The sequence below is a fragment of the Zingiber officinale genome, chromosome 1A, assembly GCF_018446385.1.
Source record: "Zingiber officinale cultivar Zhangliang chromosome 1A, Zo_v1.1, whole genome shotgun sequence".
Lineage (NCBI taxonomy): Eukaryota > Viridiplantae > Streptophyta > Magnoliopsida > Zingiberales > Zingiberaceae > Zingiber > Zingiber officinale.
In genome coordinates, this window is record NC_055987.1 from 184,845,521 (window position 1) to 184,862,694 (window position 17,174).

General features: G+C 36.6%; 3 protein-coding genes across 4 annotated transcripts; 1 reads left to right on the forward strand and 2 right to left on the reverse strand.

The window, feature by feature from the left end:
• Nucleotides 1-22: 22 nt before the first annotated feature.
• On the reverse strand, nt 23-1,664 carry LOC122007929 (pectate lyase-like). Its single transcript, XM_042563470.1, has 5 exons — nt 1,471-1,664; nt 718-1,399; nt 555-658; nt 321-459; nt 23-247 (listed from the first exon to the last, which is right to left on the reverse strand). The coding sequence occupies exons 1-5, from the start codon at nt 1,662-1,664 to the stop codon at nt 23-25; spliced, it is 1,344 nt and encodes a 447-aa protein (XP_042419404.1).
• A 2,101-nt stretch (nt 1,665-3,765) lies between these two features.
• LOC122038649 (small GTPase LIP1-like) lies at nt 3,766-8,405 on the forward strand. 2 transcript variants are annotated; one of them, XM_042598489.1, is made up of 7 exons: nt 3,766-4,226; nt 5,286-5,377; nt 5,462-5,603; nt 6,778-7,079; nt 7,668-7,721; nt 7,798-7,928; nt 8,098-8,405. In XM_042598489.1, exons 1-7 carry the CDS (start codon nt 4,130-4,132, stop codon nt 8,276-8,278), a joined length of 999 nt encoding a protein of 332 aa, XP_042454423.1. In that variant the 5' UTR covers nt 3,766-4,129; the 3' UTR covers nt 8,279-8,405. The 2 variants fall into 2 exon arrangements, with proteins under 2 accessions (XP_042454423.1, XP_042454424.1); XM_042598490.1 differs by having other exon boundaries at nt 3,767-4,226; nt 8,104-8,405.
• A 216-nt stretch (nt 8,406-8,621) lies between these two features.
• Nucleotides 8,622-13,393, reverse strand: LOC122038648 (probable choline kinase 2). The gene is made up of 9 exons (XM_042598488.1): nt 13,207-13,393; nt 13,015-13,050; nt 12,535-12,919; nt 10,070-10,191; nt 9,796-9,991; nt 9,288-9,405; nt 9,159-9,206; nt 8,940-9,040; nt 8,622-8,850 (listed from the first exon to the last, which is right to left on the reverse strand). Exons 1-9 carry the CDS (start codon nt 13,374-13,376, stop codon nt 8,752-8,754), a joined length of 1,275 nt encoding a protein of 424 aa, XP_042454422.1. The 5' UTR covers nt 13,377-13,393; the 3' UTR covers nt 8,622-8,751.
• Between the last annotated feature and the right edge of the window lie 3,781 nt (nt 13,394-17,174).

Here is a 17,174-nt window from a genome sequence, read left to right on the forward strand (position 1 = left end):
TAAAATTATATGATGCATGCATTTAGCAGGGCTGGCCTCGGACGCAGTCGAGGGAGCCCGAGTAGCGCGTGAGCCTGGCCACGAACGTTCCCGGCTTCGCCTTGATCAGATCCTTCTGGTCGAACGTCGACTTGTCCGGGTCCCTTCCCGACGGCACGAAGAACGCTCCGTTCCGCATCAGGTCACCTTCCGACCTCCAGCTCCAGTCCTTCCAGACGTTGTCCGGCGAGTACTCTCTCTTCGTCACCTGCAACGATCGAGTTTAGAAAATGAGGCTGCAGGTATTTGCTTCTTAATTAATTAATTAATTAATTAATTACCTCTTTGGCATGGATGTTTGGTGGAGCGAAGAATCGGTTCCCTTGGCTGAGAATGGTGGGGTGCTTGCTGCCGCCGATCGCGTACATCAGCCAGTGGGTGTAGTCGTTGTTCACGACGTGGACGAATCCCCACCGGCATCTGCTTCGCCGACGGTATTATTGCAGAGAACATTAATTAGTTTGTGAATTGTGATCATATATATCGAGCAAGACGATCGATCGAGAAATACGTACCTTGGCATTCTCTGAACGAGACCTCTCCCGAAGTGGTTGAAGGCGACGGTGATCTGCATGAGCGCATCGGGCGAGTAAGCATCGCTAGCTCCAAACAGCATCACCTGAAGCAGAGATTTTGTTAGTTTGTGGTCGATTCGATGAATTGTGTTTGTGTCCGTACGTCGTTGTGCTGGGTGAAGTGGGAGTTGGAGATGGTGATGGCGGTGGAGCCCATGATGGCGTCGATGAGGCCGTCGCCGCAGTTGGACATGGAGACGTGGTCGACCCAGATGTTGGTGGAGCCGAAGATGGAGATGCCGTCGCCGTCGCTGCGGGTGCGGAGGCCGTAGTGCGTCTCGGAGTCGCGGATCAAGCCGCCGTTCCCCTGCGTGATGTCCTGGATGTGGAGGCTGTGGAGGATGACGTTGTGGACGTACTGGATGGTGATGCCGGCGCCGTTGGCGATGCGGACGTTGACTCCGCGGCCGTCGATCGTCTTGTTGCTGTTCACGATCAGCTCCTCGCTGAGGCGGATGATCATGTCCTTGGCGAAGATGATCCAGAGCGGCCGGTTCTGGATCACGCCCCACCGCAGAGTTCCCTTCCGCGGGTTCACCATGTCGTCGTCCCTCGGGTCGGTCACGACGTAGAACCGCCCGGCCAGCCCGCCGGTGGTGTGCCGCCCGAACCCCCTCGCGCACTTCGCCAGCCGCTTCCGGTTCTTGTTCCAATCGCCGCGGCACCTCCAGCACCGGTCGATCGGGTTCGTCGCCACGCACGGCCCGCCCTTCTTCTTCCTCCCGCGCAGCCCTCTCCTCGTGCTGTTCATGATCGCATGCTCCACCTCCGCCTTATCCATCTCTCTTCCGATTCGAAATTAACCAAAATTAAAAATCCTCTGTGTTAATGGAAAATCTAAAAACAACCATCATACCTGTGGACATCGGCATTGAAGGTGTTGGCGACGGACTCGGGGTTGGGGTTGTAGGCGGCTTGGGACGCGGCGCGGGCCAGCGCCGCCTTCTTCTCCCAGTACTCATCGTACTCGGCGATGTGGGCGGTGGTGGAGGCAGCGGAGGCCAAGAAGATGAAGCAGAGGAAGAGGAGCTTTGGCCTTGATGACTCCATGGCGGCTTCCTCCTCTCCCCCTAGCTATTTCTTTCTAGCTATGATCTATCTGCGTTCGAAATAGAAGGGGAGAGGTGAAGCCTAAGAGGAGAGGGCCATTGTTGGTGACCCAAGATGGAGCAATGGGAGGAAGAAGGTAGCTGCTTAAATAGCGAGGAAGAGGAAGCGACAAGGGAGGTTGGCCACCAGAGGTTTGGGATGAAGGTGGGTTGCTAGTGTTGGCATGGAGTTGAGGGATTAGATTTGGATTGTTACGAGGGAAAGGAGGATCTAGGGGGCCGTTGACATTCTTACTATATTTGGAATGTGTCGGACGTTGGACTTATTTTTCATGTCTTAAATTTAGGCACAATGTTACCTTGTTTAGTGATCTCGAAAAAAAAGAGAGTGAGAAATAATCTGAGCTGTACTCTGGATCATCTATTTTATTAAGCCTTTTAAAATTTATTTATTATTTTTTTATCAAATTTAAATTGAGTTTGTTTTTTTTATTTAAAAATTATCGCACATAAAATTTATTCGCCCGACTAATCTTGGTCTTTTCTTAATTTGTCTACCGGATAAATTAATTCAATGAACTTTGATCCAATAAAATATAAATAAGTTTTTATCCATACAAATATCTTACTTATTCAGAAATATCTTGTTCGTTTATCATTCTATTTTTTTTTAAATCATCAATTTCTTATTTTTAATCAGTATGCTTCCCATTACCCTAATTTGTTATTCGTTTTTCTAATAAGAAGGAAACTATGAATATAAATACTTTTAAATTATTAACTATTCATGAGTAAAGTAAAAAAAATATATTTTCATTTCAAATTAGCATAAATCAAAAGTTCCATTTGAAGTGTTCATTTGTATTTATATGTAAATTTTAATAAATATTTACGCTGCAAATAATCTCTCATAGCAAACCTAAATTATAGGAGAAATTAAAATATTTTTTTTCTTTAGATTAATAAAAGTGAATAGATTTTTTTTCACTTTTAATAAATGCTATTTTGATTTAAAAAATAGAAACTAATTTTAAAAAAAACAAAATTAATATTAGATTGATTTTCTCCTATAAATTGAAGTCAACTCGTCACCTTAACAGTCCCTTAAAATGACATCATATTCTCTGAAAAGAGATAAATTACAAAGAGCATATTTTCTATTATGGCATCACTTTAGATGAAGAGATTAGACAAAATATTTATACATATTAAAAACTAATCCTAAAATTTATTGAGATAAACATCTATACATATAGCAATAAGTAGAGTCATATTTCCCGGTAGAGTTAATAAACTTTTATGTTTTTTTCTCATTAAATATTGTTCATGAATCATTTATTATTCTTTTTCATGAATATTAACTACGGAATTATTTTCACGTTTATTTATTTAATTTAATTTAATTTAATGAATTATTTTAATTAATTAATTTATTTAATTATATATATTTTGAACCAACGTGAGCACAAACCTTATCCCTTAGTCGTTATCGTTCTAAATAACCACTTAGGGCATGCCTCGAGAATCCAGATCTCTTGATCTATATATAAAAAAAAAATACATTAAAAAATGAATCACTTATCATTATAATAATTCATTTGATCATAATTAACTATGATCTAAAGAATTCATCATCCTCTCATATTATCATAATTTCTCATATTATCATAATTGACTATCTTTAAATTTCTGAATTCCCTGCTCGACGTCAAGTTGCCCGACCACTTATCCACTATTGACGGCTTTCGATCATACCCAAATTATAATTTGGGAGGACGATGAAATTAAAAAGAGATCACAAATAATTATGACTAGATTTTAATCGGCGATCATAAATGGACGATAATTATAAATTGTCTACCTAGTCTATTATTATGATTATGATTGTTATTATTCCAAAGGCCAGTCACGGATAATGATTATGATAATTATAAATATTTCTTTTATGTGCAGGAACACGCATAATTATTATTATTATTATTATTATTACAAAAGGATATACCCGTGTCCCGACTTCCTAATAAAATGCCACGGAGGCCCAGCCCATCTCACAACTATGCGTGTTCCTGCACCGTCTCTGTTTTTACTCGCGTGAGTGGAAAACCAAATGAATGAAAATGGATCAAAAGAAGAAAAAAATAATAATAATCAGGAAAAATTAAGCCAAAGATCTCTCAAACTCACGATTGCTTTAGCTCTCGGGCTCTCCATCGTCATGCCTTCTTGATCCTAGAAGGTGCGCACGGTTGCATTTCCTGCTGGATCGCGATCGAACGCCGATGCTTTTCTCGTTGTGATTTTGAGTCTTTTAATTTGTTGGCGTTCCTGGATGATGATGCTCAATTTGGCGAGGTGACGTTGCAACCGGTCCTCTCCGTCTTCGATCTGCAGGAAGTCGATCTTGATTCTGCTTGCCCCTAGCTGAGGAGGTGTTTATTCTGATCCAAGGATCTGTGCGCAACTACCATGTTTTGGAGGCAGAGGGAGAGGGAGAACAGTAGCTGGGAGTACAACAGCGGCCCTCCTCTTGGGCAGGTCCGTGTTCTTGTAGTTGGCGATTCAGGTACTTCATTTCTGAAACAGATCCCCTCCTGTAGATGGTCTTTTTACCATTTTATACCAATTTGCTAATGGTGATTGAAGAAATAAACATTATGCAGTAGTTGTTTTCGTACGTTTTCTTCTTTGCTCTTATTTCCGAGTCTTTAAGACTTTTAGCCATTAACTCTTTTTAAAGCGAATGGTTTTGAGATAAACAATTAGATTTCTTCCCTTATCTGTCAATGTATATTCCAATTCATTGTTTAATTTCTCTAGATATTTTTTTTACTGTTATGATTTGAGCCGAATACTATTGGTATGACATTAAGGTTAATGACCTAAATGAACCCCATCTGCTGTGTATATATGCATTTGTAGACCAACTTTTCGAAATTAAAAAGTGGTGATTCATCTCAAGAAGTTTGTGAAACTGATCTGACAAGATATGGTTGCTAGCTTTTGCTGACAAGGTATGATGGCCTAATAAATACTTGACTTATCAAAAATTAAGATTCACTTTGGCATGCATTTCAGTAAAGTACAAAAATAACCCAATCAGAGGCTTTTTAGATAACTAATTATTTCCTTTTCTGGATGAATCTAGTTGTTATAAGAACTGAAACATTCTTTTAGAATCATCATGAGTTCAGTAAGATTGTAATTCTAAGTTTCATTATTGGGAATTGTTTCAAATGCCCAATGATTAGGAGAAACACGCCATTCATTTTTGTTAATGACTTGAAGCCTGATCAGTTGCTTTTTCTTTGTTTAGTTTTTCAAATGATTTCGAAAACCTTGCATTGCAAATTAATGTATATATCTTCATGCACTTATACAAGTCGTGTCTATGAATTGCAATTATGTCTGGGTAACTGTTGTAGTTAACCACGTAAGTGTGAACTTCAATCCTGTGGTAGACTGCTATATATATATATATATATATATATATATATATATATATATATATTCATGCACTTATACCATAACCTTTTAACTTTTAGGAGTTTTGCATGTGGAGTGTGGTTATTATGGATAGTTCTTGTTGTTAACCACTTGAGTGTGATATTCAATCTTGTGTTAGGCGTTGGAAAGACATCCCTAGTACACCTAATCTTGAAAGGTGCTTCAATTTCTCGACCTTCTCAAACAGTTGGTTGTACAGTTGGTATCAAGGTAACTCATTGTTTAAGCTCAGTTTCTCTTAGGGTATGTTGTTTCTGTCATTGTTTGCTTATAAATCTAGTGTTATCTTACCAGCATATTTCATATGGAAGTGCTAGTAGTTCCTCCAATAGCTTAAATGTGGATTCACAAAGAGATTTTTTTATCGAGCTGTGGGATGTCTCAGGGCATGAACGCTACAAGGATTGTCGATCTCTTTTCTATAGAGAAATTAATGGTACTTATGCCTTTTCATTTAGTTTATCTAGTACTGAATTTCACTTTTGACATCATTGACTTCATGAGAGAAATATCTGTGTGAATGACACGAATGGAATGGTTGGCAGCATGTTAATTCTGGTAGAGTGGTGATTTAATGAAAGAATTTCTTATAAATGCTTGGTGCTTCTTTGCCATGTTTCCATACAAAATGCACAAGTAGTCAAACATTTAAGGGATAGGGATTTCTTCGCATTCCATTAATGGTTATAGGTTGATATATGAACACAATTGTTCAGATCACAGTTTGATGGTGATAATGATTAGTCTGTATTTGAACATTGAATGATTGTACTTCGATCTGTTGTATGTTCAGATAATTAAAGTTGAAATAACTAGCAGATTTAGTTCATTGTCTTTACAATTGGTTTAAACTTTAAAGTACATAGCTTTAGGTATTCTAGTGGAACAAAAATTGACCTAGGTGAGTATTTCATAGGGGGCAACCTGGGAATTTGCTAATATCATATTACCAATTTACAAGCTGATGGCATAGGATGTTAAATAAGAAATATACTTTGATTGCCTGTAGGCACATATCTACCACAAGTTTGTGGGATTTTTTTTTCTAGGACCTTTAGTACCTATCTTCTACGATGTATGCTTTATTTTAGTTATTCAGATTCTTTAACTCTTGTAAGATGGAACATACATGATACTGGAATCAGGACTTGCATTCTTTTCATCTATCATATATTATTATTTTTCAGACAAAAACTTCTTTAGCGTCATAATACATACATTTGGCCCAAAATCTCATTAAATCCGTCATGAATATAAAAAAAGAAAAGCTATTTGAATCGCTGATGACTTGAAAATAATAATTTAATTAGTATCCAACTGATATTTCAGTAACTTTGACAGTTTATTTTTCTGGAAAATCTCCTATTGTAGAAAGCAAATTTTTTGAACCACCAATATATTAATTAAAACTTACTTGATCATGACAGACTATCTGACAAATTTCTGTCATTAATGTTTAATATTACATAATATATAATAGTAAATAGTAATAAAGGTAACTCATAGTTTCATGTAAGATGCCGCATCTTTTATGTTGTTTGAATTAACTTGCTCTATGATTTACTGAGAATCCATGAAAGAAGACAATTTTTACTTAATTTCCTTCGTAGGCGTTATATTTGTTCATGATCTCTCCCAAAGGAGGACAAAGACCAATTTGCAAAAGTGGGCTGCCGAGATTGCAGCAAATGGTACATTTTCAGCTCCAGGATCTGGTGGTCCTGGAGGACTTCCTGTTCCTTATCTTGTTATTGCTAACAAGAACGACATTGTTGCCAAAGAGAGAATGAGGGCGAGTGGTGGCAATCTTGTTGATGTTGCTCGTCATTGGGTTGAGAAGCAAGGGTTTCTCCCTCCTAGTGAAGAACTTCCATTGACTGATAGCTTTCCTGGAATTTCTGGCCTCTTAACAGTAAGAAAAGTATCTCAGAATCCTTGCAATAATTCAATACTCCATGAGAATTTTAGGCTTCCTTTCTATTTTTGATCATCGTAATTAGTTTTATTACGGAGTTGGTTCACTGTGAATCAAAGTTATAATGCACCAAGTCATTAACCTTCACGAACTCCATGTGCACTATTTCAAGGTCTTACTTGAAATACATATCAAATCTGATTTAAACTCTTTGTCAAACATATAAAAATAACTAACCCAAACCTGACCAATTGGAAGTTACATGAAAACACAATACCAGTTGTTGATGCGAAAAGCAATCACTCGAAGGCTTTCAATCTTGAACTAGGAAGTTACATCTCTAGTATTTCATTGAAAGTATCGTAAATAGTTTAGACCTTATACTGGCGAAAGTATTCCTCTCCGAACATTTATCTTCAAATGTCACTGTGAAGAATACTCAATTTCTTTCACTAATTCTAGTGTTTTAAAAAAAAATTAATATGTGCTCTTCTATTGTTGTTTGTGAGAAATAAGGGAATTCAACTGTTTAGTCTGCATTTTAACTATATGGAACAACTATTCTAATTGTATTCACATCCGCAGGCTGCTAAAGAAGCCAGATATGATAAGGAAGCTGTTATTAAGTTCTTTCGTGTGGTTTGTATTGTTCTGTTGATTTTGGTGGCTATTTCATTCCAATTGATTATTGATTATTAGATCATGTTGGTCTCAGTTGATTAGGAGAAGATATTTCTCTGATGAACCACCAGCTCCTACTCCTTGGTCCATAAACCCCTTGCAGAACTCCCTTCTACAAACATTCAATAACTCAAGTGATGATGATCAATTTCACAGAAGATTGAGGTATATTTCCTAGATTAAGAATACTAGGACTGCAGGATTGTTAAGTGAATACACAAAAGTAAAGAGTTCCTTTCATTTTGCTGCCATCTTAGGCTAATCTAGAAATTTTATTTTCTGCACATACCCATCAATTTGTAATCATGGGATTAATGCATTTCTTTTCTATCAATTTTAGCACTGATGATATCAAGTACAATGTACCACCACTTCCGCTGCTGAACATCGCACCGGCCATATATCCACAGCAGCCTGTCTCAGGGTCTGAGAACTACAATTTACACAGATTCTCAGCTTCTAGCTCGCCTCAAACTAGCAGCACAAAGTCATATAGACCCGATATCATTTTTTGATTCAAGTTTTACTTAGTTCGTAAATTGTTCATGTGCGATTACGAGTCCAAGTGTATACCGAATTCTTTTACAGCCATTCTTTGTGGAGACTGTTAATTCTTTATCAATAAGAGAAGGATTATGGACAGTTTATTTGTAATAAAGGACCCGTGACTCATGTTGCTATGAGCTACTTATTGATCAACTTTCTTTGTTTCCCTCCTTGACTGAATTTTCAGGATATTTGAATGCCCCTGCTGCTGATACTCGAGGAAGCCACTCTAATATGGTCATTATTGAAAGGCGAAGTATAAATAGGATAGTTTAGTATTATTTTCTTTACTTAATAACAGAAAAAAAAAGGTTTTGAATTTGCACAAACTAAATTAAACTTTAATCATAGAAGAGATAGGTTTCCTTTTGGGCCATTTGCAGTTTTCATAACATTTGCCTTATATCACATGGCAGAATAGGTAGATTATATAAGAAACAATTCAGTTCGATCCTAATACTTCAGGTTTCACCAACCAATATCGCTGAAATCTCTGCCTTGCGTATTCCATGTACTCGAAGTCGATTTCGTTAAGGCGTTCCTATAGGTGAAAGGAATGAGCATTAATCAACTTGGCAATGGTATTGAATAAAGAGATTGTAGAAGGTAAACAGAAGACAGCAAGCCTACGGATATAATCCCCCAGAGGCCCCAAAGAAGATGACTGGCAAGAGCATATTTCTCGATAAGCTGCAGCATTGTCTCGACTTCAGCCTCAATCAACTTGTCACCTGGAATTGTGATAATTGAACAAAGAGAAGAAAAAAAAGGTATTTAATCCATGCTTCAGTCATGGTGCTTCTGACTCCACTAGGGTGAGAATGTTTGTCATGATATCCTATATATTACCTGAAGAAGTTAGATATGTCTGAACAAATCTTTTTCGCTCCTCAACATCTGTTTTACAAGAAAGAATATCATGGGTATAAACCTCAATAATAAGACTATATGGAAACATATATCACAACAATCAGCAACCTGGGTACTTGTTGAAATCCAAAATGTGAGGTGTTTGTGTATGGTAATCAGCAGCCATCTCACAGAAATGATTGGCAAGATCATATGCGACAGGGTTAAAACTTGCATATTCGTAGTCCTACAACAAAAAGGAAAAGACGGGAATTAGAAAGCAAAATTTTGCATGCTTAGAAATGCTCGACAGAAATGAAGAGCAAGTAGGGAGATTGAATCAAAATGCCAAGAGATCTGAGCTAATCACAAAAGCCAAGACGTACTGGACAAGAGAACCAAGAAACAAGATCTCATCTCCACATTAAACAGAAGACTTCTTAAGTTATTTTTAATTGCAAGGTTAGTAAGAGTGTAAGATAATGATAACACCAAAAAAATAAAATCTAATAACTGGGCTGGAATGGATACCCTTCCATAAACAGCTCAGTAGAAGTCTGAGGAAAATGACAAGTTTAGCAGAGACCAAACAATAATAGGTATCATCTCAAAAAATAAGGCCACAAAGATAACTTACAATGATTGTCATTTGTTTGAACTCTTCATCCATCATGATATTGCCATATTGGAGATCATTATGGCAAAACCCAATACTTTGATCTTCTGCAGACAGTATCTTTTCCAACATCTTTATCTCATCAGCAAGTTTATTCAACTGAAATTCTTCAATTTCTTCAGGTGAGCACAATCTGATAGCTCCTTTAAGCCAATTTCTGACAATAAAATATGAGCTACACTCTAGCTTCAAAACCACCAAATAACTTGACATTACCCAAACAACTACGATTTACCTTAATCTTTCCCATAAGGAGACTTTCCTTGGACCAGGCATGCTGAGATCATGGAACTCCTTTAATTTTGAGGCTATCAGAGAAGACACATTGGGGTCCCGAAGGTCAGCTGCAGAAAGTGTCTGAATACAAAAAAATGGACATATGCAAATTATGTATAAACTGTAACTTATCTATTAAAAAAATTAACCATGTATGAAGAAGATATTCTTCAGTTTCTTATTCTTTTTTTTTTTTTAAAAAAACAATTAACAGGTTTCTCTACTGAATTCTGAGATGACAATGTTACTTTTTTAAAAATACGGTTTTCCTTGTGTGCAGTAAAGCTATATTTATTATCATCACTATACTCAGACAATTAATCCAGAGGGGTTCCACTCTATAAAGTTGACAAGATATAAATAGTCAAAAATTTGCAAGACAAGGAATTTCTTGAACTATGGAAATTGTGTATCACAGTATAGCTGAGGATAATATATGTTAGAGCCTTGCATAGAGTCCAATGGGGATGAAAATATTCATGTACCCGCCCCCAGATAGTTGGGATGAGGATGATGATGTTGATACATGAGAAGCAACATGAATAAGCAAAATAAAGCAAAGCATGTTGCAAAAAATTGACTTTACTATTATTCAACAATTGGTCCACTGACCGAATGTCTCAGAAACTTATGTCCCATGAGAATTGAGATGCATTTAAAAAACAGTGAAAAACCAATCAAAGGTTGCAGCACACCTTGCATACAAGCTAAGTTGTATTCTTGTACATCTACTTGGATGTATACCTTAAGAACAGATCAGTCAGATAGTTTCTAATTAAAAAAAAAAAAAAAAACTGGAAATGACAGTGAGGCTAAAACACCTCACTAGAGAAGAATACAGATAAAGTTGAATCTGGTGCTCTTATAAACTAAGGAAAGTCTACATCCATCAAAATTACAGAAGAAAATCACAATGATCTGCTACATTATATGAGGATTTTTTCTTAAGAAAAGGAACCTAAAATTAAAGATGAATTTCCAACCATAAAGACTTCTAATGCTCTAGCAACTTTTTTATTTTAATCTTGAACAGAAATCCAAGACAATTAGATTGTCAAAACAAAAAAATACCGCCAGAGAATCAATCCATGTAACAATGAATCTGTTGGAATTGGAATGTGTACTATGGAGGACAAGTTCCAGAAAATTGAATATCTATGTTGTGGAATCATGCTTCACAATATTTCTTGAACAGGCAAGTCATTAGCACTAGTGGTGTTATTCACCAAGTATTTCATACTTTCACTACCGTTCTTCTTAAATGATTTACTTCCTATTAAAAAACTTCACTGCTTGGTGGATGTCTTTCCCAGAATACTATAGCTATGCACACTTGTATCTTCTACATGCATCTATTTATCTGTTCCTAGCTCACATTTGTCCTTTAGTTTCACTAAAGAAAAATATAACTTGTTTCAACAGTAGGATACTAAATTTTTGTATGCAATGCCAAGATTAAGGCCATAGAGAGCTAAAGAAGGAAAAGTAGGGACCGAGTCAAAATGTAAAAGAACATCCTTAAAATGATTCATTAGTGGTATATACCATGGGCCCTAACACATAATTAAGGGACATAATTTCAGATAACCAGCCTTTACAGCTTGAAGGTATCATATTTTTCAATTTAGAGAGAGATAGAATCTCAGCGAACTATCACAATAAATTCACCACCATTGCTTTAATCTCATTCAGCTACTAGATACATGATTAAGACAGCCAGATCATCAATATTCCAATGGTGCACCCGGTGCCCCTCCATTGGGCTCTATTGACGACAATATCACAATTAATATTTAAATTAACTAAATCATTTTTTATTACTTGGTTTTTATGAGTAATAAACTTAAATTTACTCCTTTTTTTCTACAATTTGTAGAACTGAAATCATGCTATAAGTTTTATGCTTCCAGTAGATAGGAACAGAATAAAGCATAAGGTGCAAAGCAGATGTCCAAAGTAACATCTACTATAGAATTCATAGAAGCTGGAAGAAGGAATCAAGAATCATGCTTTAAATAACGAACCAGATGCCTCAACGACATCACAAGGAACAATTTCATAAAGAAATTCCATCTGATTGAACAATAATCAGCAGTTCGTGGTTGTCATCATCATCAACCTTTGTTGGTCACGATTATTTGACGTTGGATAAGAACTATAACAAGTATACTCAAAAAAATTTACAGGTAAAAATCGCATTTTACTTAGAAACCGTGCAAGAGAATACGAACGTCTAATGGGCATTAATGCAAAAGGATTGAAAACATCACAAACTATGTCTGAATTATAATACGGATTCTCAAACTTTGATGCCACCAGGAAATGCATAAAGCATCAATCAAAATATTTTTTGATTTTTCATATATTAATTAGCAAAAACGGTAATCATAAAAGGGGGGATTTTTAAGAGCATGAAGCACATACGCGAGCGTTGATGAATTCCTCGACCCGGCCGTTTGCAAAACGCCCGAGGAGCAACGGTCCCTGCCCGTGCCGCGACATGCACTCGAACGTCCGGATCTCGCCCTCACGATCAAAGAAGGCGTCCACCCCCTCACCGTAAATCCGAACCAGCACTTTCTGCGAGACGCCGTCCTTGGACATGGTTGGCCAGTTGACCTGGTACACCGCGTTCGTCATCGCACCCTCGAGTTGCACCACCTCCAACGCCCGGGAATCCGCGACGTTGCTCCATTTCGAAGCCAACTCGTACAGGATCTTCTTTGCCTCCTTAGGGATCCTCTCGGCTCCCCCGGTGAGTTCCGATACCTCAGCTACTCCCATCTTTGAGAAGTCACCACAACAAAAACTAGAGAAAAGGAAAACAAACAAACAATCGTACTTAGTGCGCTAATTCTAACGCAAAAGGATCAAACTTGGCAAGGAAAATTGATCCAAAGGTACCTTAAAGATGGAATATTTATGGGCGTGACAGGAACCCTAAATCAGAGAAGACCAAAAGAAGGATTTTTAGCTGTTATAAAAACAAGAAGAAACAAACACCCTAAGATAGCCGGGCAGCGGATAAGATCAGAGAAGGAAATGCTAAAAAGAACGGCTGTGCGACAAAAGAGGAAGGAATCCACCGAAGCATACAAGTTAGAAGAGTCCTCGTGGGCACCAACAAATACGCGCTGTAGTGCAATGCGCGCATGAGGCGACGCGCCCCTCCGACAAGGGCGGAATCGCCGGCGTGGCAGCGGCGAACCCGCGCGCATTACAAACAGAGAGCATGGACGAAGGACTGGTGCTGTCTTCGCGAGCATGGTCAAAGTCAATGCTTGTCTTGGTGCTTGCTTCTGTATTTATGTATTTAGAAAAAACCGGTCGGCAGTTCCGGTTTAGAGCTCAATTTGCTCTGATTTGGACCGGTTCGGCTCGATATTATTGACGAATTTGGTCAAACTTGGCGGAAATCGGTCGGATCACGATGTTCAGATGGCTTACATTTTACATTGAGAAAATTATAGCTAAATATTTTCGTTTTCCCCCTTGAGAATTGATAAATTACATCTTACTTCTTAATCCTGAGTTTCGCTAAATATATTTAGTGGAGGTGTTGGTTGTCACTGAAGTTCGCCTCTATTGGTTCTTTGTTTGGAATTTACAATTTCGCCCCTGGTAGTTGCTGGACAATTTATTATTAAAGATATTGAAGGAAATTATTAAATTAAAATTATATAAAATTAATTTCAACTTATCTGTTGCGATGACCTGAACGGATAATTTCAAGCTGTCAGTGGGGCTGATTCTACCAAACTTCTGGTGGTCCGAGTTTCGGAGTTGATACGGTACGCAGCATAATCCGCAGTCGATCGCCGAGTTGGTAATAGAATTCACTGACTAAGATACCGAGGGCTGCATTCAAAGCAATTTTCTTGAAACAGATTTATCCCACCTCCAGCTGTGCTTCGAGGTTCTCTCGGGTTGTCTGTTTCCCAGGATACAACGACAAAACCACGCATGCAACCAAACACTTGTTGTTCGTGGCGAATCGAGAATGCATCTCAGCGCTATCATGAGTAGTTCAGCTAAACGAATGCACGACTGAGAGAGTTTTGTGGGAGAACATGGGTGGGTAGAGGTTCGTTTCCTACTGCTCTTTTAGCTTTCTCTTTCGCTTATCTTCTGTTACTCTCTATCTTTTGCTCAAGATCTAGCCTTATTATATAGAAGTCCTCATCTTGTCTGCAATAAATGATCAAATTATGGTCATTTAATGATGGATTTAATGTCTTCATTAATGTTAAGACATTATCGAATCACTATTAATTCATATTAATACTTCCGTTACCTTCTTAACATGTAGCGAAAAGAGATTGATGGTAAAACGTTAGTTTATTCACTTGGGCAAATCTTGTTTCGACCAGTTCAACATTCGATGTGTATAGGTCGTGCTCGCACAAGAGTCAACATTGGTTCAATACAATCTGGGTCTTAAATTTGCACCCTTACTTAGGCATCCATGCTGAGAGAGTTTCTCCATATATATATATATATATATACAACATTAATACATGTGTAATAATTTAAACTAACAATAAAGCAAAAGACTTCTAATATGAGACTAATAACTCATACATAATAGAATTTCTTTATCTCCATCTCTTTATTTCATTCATATTTTTAACCGTGACTTCAAATATCCCCATGGAAACTCGAAGGTTAAAGGACAAGATCGGTGATGAAGACTAAGACAACAATGTCAAGATGACAACCATATCTTGTGTTGATAAAATCGAGTTCCAAGCACCCGTGTGTAAATAAAATATTTTAATGTGTTTAAATAAATGACTTAAGTTAGAATTGCATATATCACTACTTTGTATGCATTAAATTAGCATAGATTTACTATTGGAGCAACCGAATTTACCATCTGTGTTAATCGATGGGAGTCTGGATTTACTAGGTTGTACTACATGGATGTTTTAGTGGGATCAAGTTGGTTCAATGGCTTGAATGCCTAATATGAGATGGACTAAGAGGTAAGATATGAAGCACGGTATGAGACAGCTAAAGGATAAACAATTTTAGCAAGATGAACTCTAGGACGAGGAGGAGCATGAGTAATTGATGAGTCAAGAAGATTTGATGACTTGAAACAAGTAGAGCTCTATAAGTGACCTAGTAAAGTATGGATGAATTTCCAAGGACTGAAGACTTGGCATGAAAGTGAACTACAAAGCAATTTGGTAGAAGGTTGGTTAAATAAGTGACTTAGCAAAGGATGACAAGTGAAATAAGTTTGGACGACTTCCAATAGAGGTGGACTCTTAAGCAATGCATAACTATGAGAAAGGAAGACCTAAAAGATGATGAGATTTAGATGACTTAAAATCTAGATTAGCGTATTTAGGCAGCATCATTGAGCGCTGCCTTGTTTGACTTATGGAGCCTTTGACTAAGGAACAATAGGTTCCTAATAATCTATGAAGTTGATTACATCGAAGCTTATTTGAGTCAACTAAACATGGCATCTGTTGGTAAAAATAGTCATTGATAGATAAGACTTTCAATATTGTTTATGTTTCAGTCAGTTAAAGTAAAGTTGAGTCGATTGGATTAAGATAGAATAATTATATGAAGTTTATCGAGCTCAATTTAAATGCTATGAAACATGGACAAGAGAAAGTCAACAATGCTTATAATTTTCATGCTTAACATATGATTTTCTAACTCTTATGAGGCTCTCTCTACAATTTCCTTTTTAATATAAATCCTTTACGGTAGATGTCCCAACACGCAATTGACTCATGAATCTTCGTGTTTTTTTTATCTTCATTAAATCAATAATATTTCGGTTTATTAGAATTATTTTATTTCCTTGATTAGTATTATTTTTACCTCTCTATTATCCGCACCTTCCGCTCTAAATAAATTAATCTCTTCTACCAATCAAATTTATTTGTTTATTGCATATTTTTACCGTCCCGACTTATTTTCTTTAATTTTATATGAATAAAAAATAAATAAAAAACCTGCAATATTTAAAAAAGGGTTCAAATGAGCCAACATGAATAGGTTGGTTTGTTTATTAATTCGGTAAATTACTAAACTATGCAGTTGAAGTTTTACCGTCTCGACTTATTCAAGTTTTAAAATGACGAAACCACATATCCAATATCATTTTCTTTGATTACTATAACAATCGATCGATTCAGATTATGTTCATCCGCATATATTCAATACCATTTTCTTTAATTAACATAACAATCGATTCAGATTATGTCATCCGCATGATTATATTTTGAATCGATTGATATACTGTAGCAATCGATTAAAAAAATTATTTTATGTTTAAAAAATTATTACTTTTAATATATATAAAATTGATTTCGAGCTCTTTAAATTTATTAGTTGATTTCGGCTGAAACCGATTGATATATTCAATATCATTTTCTTGTGTGTTTGTCTAGTTCTCCTGATTATATTTATGTCCTTAAACATCAATTTGACATATTATATTGAGAGCAGTGCTTTTTTAAACAAAAATCGGATTTTTAATCAATTCATGTTTAAAAAATTATTGCTCTCAGTATGATATATCACAATGATGTTTAAAGGTATGAATATAATCAGGAGAACTAGATGAGCACATAAAATATAATTTCATGTCATTTTGAGCTCTTTAGGTCCATCAACCTATTTTAATCAACTTCAATTAAAAATGACTGATGGACCTTAAAAGACTGAAATGACATGAAACTAGATCTATGTCCTCGTTTTATTCTTTTGATTATACTCATACTCTCAAACATCATTGAGATACACCATATTGAAAGTAACAATTTTTGAACATGCATCGATTAAAAAACTTGATTCGTGTTCAAAAAATTATTGTTATCAATATATTATGTCAAATTGATATTTGAGGGCATAAATATAATCAGGAGAATTAGACGAACACATATGACATGATTCTATATCCTTCTAAGCTCTCTAGATCCATTAGTATATTTCGACCAAAATCGATTGATAAATCTAGAAAGCTCGGAATGACATGGAACCAGATTCTATATTGTTGGGGTTGCAAGGTTGCAAACATAGTCCCATATTGGAAACAC

Excerpts from the sequence above, each read along its gene's own strand:
- LOC122038648 (XM_042598488.1), bottom strand. The coding sequence starts at position 13,376 with ATGCTCGCGAAGACAGCACCAGTCCTTCGTCCATGCTCTCTGTTTGTA. Across the intron at positions 12,920-13,014 it reads ATAAATATTCCATCTTTAAG|TTTTTGTTGTGGTGACTTCT; the intron begins GTACCTTTGGAT and ends CCTTTTCTCTAG. Across the intron at positions 8,851-8,939 it reads GCCTCTGGGGGATTATATCC|GAACGCCTTAACGAAATCGA; the intron begins GTAGGCTTGCTG and ends TTTCACCTATAG.
- LOC122007929 (XM_042563470.1), bottom strand. The coding sequence starts at position 1,664 with ATGGAGTCATCAAGGCCAAAGCTCCTCTTCCTCTGCTTCATCTTCTTG. Across the intron at positions 460-554 it reads CTCGTTCAGAGAATGCCAAG|ATGCCGGTGGGGATTCGTCC; the intron begins GTACGTATTTCT and ends TCGGCGAAGCAG. Across the intron at positions 248-320 it reads CAAACATCCATGCCAAAGAG|GTGACGAAGAGAGAGTACTC; the intron begins GTAATTAATTAA and ends CGATCGTTGCAG.
- LOC122038649 (XM_042598489.1), top strand. The coding sequence starts at position 4,130 with ATGTTTTGGAGGCAGAGGGAGAGGGAGAACAGTAGCTGGGAGTACAAC. Across the intron at positions 7,080-7,667 it reads GAATTTCTGGCCTCTTAACA|GCTGCTAAAGAAGCCAGATA; the intron begins GTAAGAAAAGTA and ends TCACATCCGCAG. Across the intron at positions 7,722-7,797 it reads TTATTAAGTTCTTTCGTGTG|TTGATTAGGAGAAGATATTT; the intron begins GTTTGTATTGTT and ends TGTTGGTCTCAG.